General features: G+C 36.0%; 1 protein-coding gene across 1 annotated transcript; it reads left to right on the top strand.

The window, feature by feature from the left end:
* The first annotated feature begins 2810 nt into the window (after window positions 1-2810).
* On the top strand, window positions 2811-4622 carry LOC122293430 (UDP-glycosyltransferase 92A1-like). The gene has a single exon (XM_043102004.1). The coding sequence runs from the start codon at window positions 2864-2866 to the stop codon at window positions 4346-4348; it is 1485 nt and encodes a 494-aa protein (XP_042957938.1). The 5' UTR covers window positions 2811-2863; the 3' UTR covers window positions 4349-4622.
* Window positions 4623-6708: the final 2086 nt, after the last annotated feature.

A 6708-nucleotide genomic window follows, 5' to 3' on the forward strand; every position in this document is an offset into this window, starting at 1 on the left:
TCCTCCCTTTGTCCTCCCATATGTTTTGACCAGATTGTGTGTAATGGTTTTCTTACCTTTTTTTGTTGTGTTTTCCGTCCAAAGTGTGGCTAAACACTGATTTTCTGTTCTCTAGATCCCAGTGACCACCACGCGCCCCACTGTAGGATTCCCAAGCCGTCGATCCTTCAGACAGACAAAGACTTTTGTCGAACGGAGCGGTGTGTGAGTCACACGCGCTAGTCAAAGTGCACGTGAGTTCCATGTGTCGCTGTATGGGAAGCTCCTGTTGTCGCCATGCACGGCAGGGTCCAGGGCCCTCGGTTTCTTCAAACCCAATCGTCAGCTATACTTCAAACCCAACAGTCTATTTGCTTTTGTATTTTTTTCCTGAAAGGCTGAAAATGCAGATCTACAGTTTTCCAAACTATAATTCTTCATTTTCACATCTTTCTTTTTATTTTGGTTATTTGTTATGGTTTTAGGTAAAAATAAAAAAAGAAATAATCTCTTAGACATTTTGTCCATAGAGTGAAAGTCCTCTCCTCCTTTGGAGGGTGAGGTTTAGAAGCTTTCTTCTCCTCTAGAGGGTGGGGGATGAAATCTCTGCTTTAGGTAGAGTATTGTCCTTCAGACGATTATTTGTAGAGAGTTATAAAAATTAAGATCATACTATTCAAAAAGAAATTTGTGTAATGGGGGAGCTCCAATTGTGAGTAGTTAGCTTGTAATTGTATCAGGTCATAAATGTAACTTCGCTTTCATGAATGAATGAAGTCTATTTAAAAAAAAAAGAAAAAAAAGGGCCCTAATCTTCAGTTATTTAGTTAAATCTTCTTAAATTTGAGATTAATTAAGAGATGGCAGGAGTGAATTAAAAAATTTAGTTTGATTTTTCAATGCGGCATTTAATTTTTCAGGTACGATTCGTATAATTAAGAGGCACCAAATTCATGCGCCTTCCGCCTTCTTAATTAGTTATAACTTATGATAGAGGGAGCCGCCCTATGGTATCTTATATTGATCTTCCAAATCCTTGCATTTAAACCCGTCGTAAGTTTTAAAAGTTACCAACACACACGGTTTCTTTTTCTCCCTTGTTCTTATTTCTTCGACTCAAGTCATGGATTATAATATCAAAATCTTATGTAGAGTCATTTTTATATTAATTTCTTACTTTATTAGTGTAATTGTATTCATCATTTTTTTAATATAAAATACTTATTTTGGGTAAGTAAAGTGTGTAAAGAATACGAAAAAGTGACTATATATAACAAAACTTTAAGATTTAATTTAAAAGTTTCAAAATTGATTTTTTTTTTCAAATCAAATTATATCATATGAATCGTCTTATTCATACTGGCTTATAAATATAATTTTTCTATTCATTTTTCTGTATAAATCATGTGTTGTGAAGTTCGGATTATGGCTTGAAATCGATCAAAATTCTTCTAATAAGTACTAGTGGAAGATCATATTTTGTTTCGGGAAATTATTAATAAAGTTTGAATCTCCTATATATATATAAAGGGCAATGAAGTTTTTATTTAACGAAGAGATTCTTCTTTTTTCTTGATAAAAAGATGATAGTGATTCGTGGTGTGTGTGTATATATATATATATATATGTATATATTTTCATGATAGAACAGTTAGGAGAGAGCAATTGTCGTAAATCGAATTTAAGTTATAGCTTAGACGTTAGTCAAATGAAGAGATTCAAGAAATTTTTAAGCTAATGCTAATAGTTTAAGGTGAATATATATTCGAGTTTGTATAAGTAAATGTCATGCAAATCATAAAAGGAAAGGATTCTATATTTGATAAGTCAAGTTAATTGACTTAATTACTGACGATATGATAATATTTTGGCTTGAAAACCACCGTATTTTTAGGCTTTCATAGTTAGGTGTGTAACCGGTTTGATTTGGTCTGGTTTTGAATAAAATCTATAACCAAATTGATAACACCGGTTTTATATTTTTTAAAATCGATTACACACTAGTTATTCATCTAAACTAGTACTTATTTTACCGGTTTTGGTCTAGTTCGGTCCGATTTTTCGGTTTTAATATATTAATTATATTAGTATTACTAATGTATTTATCAGAAGAAATATGTTGAGAATTTATTATACAATAAAATGTATTTAATATATATATTATATTTAAAACATATTATCAAATAAATATTCATGTTTAAAATTAAAATGTTATGCTATAAATTATAATATATTATTTCATACATAATTATATATTATATATAATATAAAATATATTATATATAATATTAAAAATTAATAATATATAATATGTGAACCGGTTTGGTGTTACAAAACGTAAAACTAATTTTGGATTGGATTTGACCGATTTTTATAACAAAATAACTGCTTCTGAACCAAACCGGTAAAAAGCCGGACCAAACCAACTGGTCCGGGCTGGTTTTCCGATCCTTCAGTCTATGTTTACACCTCTATTCCTAGCTATAAAGGAAAGGAATAGCTACATATGTCTTCCTATGGAGGAGGTTCGGCTACATATGGAAGCCAAGCCACCCTACAAAGTCATATATCCACTGCACTCTACCCAGTACTTCCTCCAGTTCCAACCTCTCGCATTTAAATCCATATAGGTATTATAAGTTTGGTTTTCATTCCAATTGCATGCATGGGCCACTGTTTCCTGATATAGATAAAGTGTTTAAGAACAAAAAAGAAATTTCCCAAATAATCTAGATTTCATTCACCTAATTAAGCTAGTAATAGTGTTTTCAGGTTACCCAACGACCCATTCAATTGCCAGATCTTTCCCTCCCTATTAATAGATCACAGTCTTGGTTTAGAAGAATGCATCAGCTTCTCATTCTTGGCATCCAAACACAGCACAATGTCAGAAACAAAAGAACACTTCATCCTGTTCCCATTCATGGCAGAAGGCCACATAATCCCTTTCTTGGCTTTGGCCCTTCGACTTGTAGAGAAAAAGGGTTGCACCATAACCTTTATCAACACCCCTCTCAACATCAAGAAAATCAGTGCCAAACTCCCTCCAAACCCTTATATGCGCCTTGTTGAAATCCCTTTCAACCCCGCCGACCATGGCCTCCCTGCAGATGCTGAGAGCACCAACTCTCTTCCCTACCATCTTATCCTCAGTCTTTTCGAAGCTTCTGATTCCTTTAAACCCATTGTCAGAAAACTCATCCACAACATTTTCCACGAAGAAAATGGTTGTCCTCCACCACATTGTTTTATCTCCGACTTGTATTTTGGGTGGTGCGCCGATATTGCCCACGAGTTTGGCATGTACCACACCCTGTTTTCCCCGTCTGGAGCCTTTGGCATGGCTTGTTATTTCTCCATTTGTCTGCACTTGCCGCAGAGGAAAGCGGAATCTGAGGAGTTCACATTGCCTGATTTCCCTGAAGCATCTACTATTCACATATCACAGCTCTCACAAAGTCTTAAGGCGGCCGATGGTAACGATTCTTTTTCACGGTACATGACAAAACTGATTCCTCAGTGTCTGAATTCTGATGGAATGTTGGTTAATACGGTGGAGGGACTTGACACTATTGGACTGGACTACTTCAGGCGAAAGTTCAACAGGCCGATTTGGGCAGTGGGGCCACTTCTTCTACCTCCATCAGGCGAAAGGCGAGTTGCGAAAGACTCTCAAAACTCTCCTGAGTTTATCACAAGTTGGCTTGATTCGAAACCTCCTAAGTCTGTGTTATACATATCCTTTGGGTCGCAGAATACGATGTCTAGTTCCCAGATGATGCAACTGGCTATGGGATTGGATGTTAGTGGCAAGAATTTCATTTGGGTTGTCCGACCACCTATGGAGTTTGACATAAATTCAGAATTCAACTTCAAGGAATGGTTGCCAGAGGGATTTGCACAGAAGATTAGAGACGAAAAGAGAGGGCTGATTCTGGATAAATGGGCACCCCAGCAAGAAATCCTATCCCATGAAGCAACTTCCGCCTTCTTAAGTCATTGCGGATGGAATTCAGTGCTGGAATGCCTTATCCACGGTATCCCTTTGATTGGGTGGCCAATGGCAACAGAACAGTTCTACAATGCTAAACATATGGGAGAGCAAGTTGGGGTTTGTGTGGAGGTGGCAAGGGGGAAGACCTGCGAGGTTAAGCACGAAGACATAGCAGCAATGATTGAGTTGGTGATGAATGAGACCGAGAAAGCCGGGAAAACAATGAGAAGGAAAGCTCTTGAGGCCAGAGAAATTCTTTTTGATGCCATGAAAGATGAGGATGATTATAAAGGGTCCTCTGTCAAAGCCATGGATGACTTCTTGAGCGCTGCGGAGTTGATGAGTGACAAGACAAAGAGGGGACCGAACATTTGAAGAGCCTCGACGATGACTAGTTTCAGACATATATAATAAAATCAAAAGGGTTTATCAACCTGGGAATGATGAGCTAGCGATTCAATTTCAAACTATATTTCTTTCGCTTTTATGGTAAGAGTAAAATAAAATGCAACATTGCAACTCTTGGAAGGTGCGCCTCAAAGAGTTAATTGGGTTTGTATCTTAATTAAATCTTTGCCACATCTACTCGCAATAGACATATCTTTGTTGCACTATAATTTCCCAAATACTATTTAAGCTTTTTTCTTAATGCGTGAAGAACTTCCACGAAAATCACATAAAAAAACAATCAACATACACTCTCGGAGGCTATTTAATTATCTTCTCATTTAATTTCTTGCAGGAAAATGGCTTTTTTTTTTTTTTTTTATCTGAAATTTTGTTATTATTTTTTTATTTTTTATCACACTATCTAGGATGGCCACCGAAATGCAAGCAGTTTATCCAAATCTAGTTGCTGGAGGAAAAGGTTATAAAGGTGGGAGTTTGGGTGGAGACTGAGAGGCAAGATCACGACGTTTGAGATGGCAATATGGTTATAAATATTGTGTTGGTGATGAAGGAAATCACGAGATGGAAAGCTAAGTGTAATTAGAGGAAAATCCATGTAGGGTAAAGAGATCTGAAAGCTATATTCAAAACAACAACATGTTATAAAAAATAAAAAAAAATAATAAAAAAACAACGTAAAAAATAAAAAAACGAACAGCAAGGACGTTGAGATCTACTTGGATAGCACGAATTGCTTTTACGGTCTCACGTACGTACACATATATACACATGCATACGTACTGTACTATTTCGATACATATGCAGACACACATATGAGTATATATATATATATACATATACATATATGAATAATGATATATACAAATTTAAAATATATAAACTTCGCGTAGTTCTTCTTTAAAAAATAGACTCTATCACGAAAGTGTAAAAAATTTATTTATTTATTTATTTTTATGGTGGCACCTACTTTTTAACTAAAAACTTGTGCAAATTAAGTATGTATTGGACCTGGTAGTATTACTCCGTGTGTATGTGTTTATATATATATATATATATATATATGTATATATATATGTATATATGAGAAGTGATACAATTATAAAAAAATTTCAGAAAAATATACTCATAAATTGATATAACTTTATTGATAGAAAATGGGCAATAACGGTATGCATACGGATTACAAGCGAATTTGCCTTCAAAATAAAATGAAGCATAGAACTCTAATTGTGTTATGCACACATGAATACAGACTCCGAATACCCTTAGATTTTACTATTCAACCAAGAAACTAGAAATCTATTCTCTGCAGAATAAACAGATCTTAATAACAAGTTTTTTGAAGAAATGAAATATTTGAGAGAGAGAATTTAGAAATTGAATTCTATGATTTTTTTGTGACTCTACAATTCGTAAGCTAATGAATTTATTTATAGAGGACTAATGGATGTGAACGAAAAGTTGCAACTTTTTATTTTTCTGTAATTTGATTCGAATAAGTATATTTATTCTGCCTATTACCAAGTGACAAAAGGATTGGACCGAGTCCAATGGTCACGCTACTTCTCCCCATCCGGCTTGCCCAAGTTCAAGTCCCAATTGGCACAATTTGGGAATTTTATTTTTCCCATGCATTGTAGTGCCTCGTGCCTATGTGTTGGGGACCTTGGTCAAGTCTCCAATCACTAAGGGTCCGATCCTCGCCTTGTTGCTCCTCTAGTGACCGATGAGACTCCTTTGCTTGGTGTAGATAACGTGTAGCCCAATGAGAGCTTGGGTGAAGTGAGGCTAGGGTTCAATGGTGGGACGTATGGATGATGTTTGGGTTAGGTGATTAAGGTTTGAGTGATGATGGCTCACGGTTAGTGACCTTTGGTGTGCTAGGCGCCACTTGTGTGCTATGGTTGGATGAATGGTGATCTTGACTAGGGTTTAGAAGTGAGTGAGTGAGGCTAGTTTTGATGAGGGGTTCGGCCAAGGCTAGGGGAAGTGTTGGCTAGGGCAAATGTGGCTTGTGAGATCCTAAAAGTTAGGAATTGTGAAATTTCTAAAAAATAAAATTTGAGATCTAGAGAACTCGGAAGGCTAGGGTTGGCCGAAAATGAGTGGGATGGCTATGGGAGATGTGTTTTGGTGGGAAGAAGGTATTTGAGTGAGCCAATCAAGGAAATTGACCAATCAAATGATGGAGGAAAAATTGGAAGTGAGACTTTTTAGGATATAGGGTTTTGGCCAAGCCAAGGAGGCTATGGTCGAATTTCTCAATGTAGATCTAGGGTTTTTTTTTGTGTTTTTCTTGGCTATGAGAATTGATGGGGGGCGTG

The sequence above is a fragment of the Carya illinoinensis genome, chromosome 14, assembly GCF_018687715.1.
Source record: "Carya illinoinensis cultivar Pawnee chromosome 14, C.illinoinensisPawnee_v1, whole genome shotgun sequence".
NCBI classification, from domain to species: Eukaryota; Viridiplantae; Streptophyta; class Magnoliopsida; order Fagales; family Juglandaceae; genus Carya; species Carya illinoinensis.

Coding starts and splice junctions, on each gene's coding strand:
- LOC122293430 (XM_043102004.1), top strand. CDS start 2,864: ATGTCAGAAACAAAAGAACACTTCATCCTGTTCCCATTCATGGCAGAA.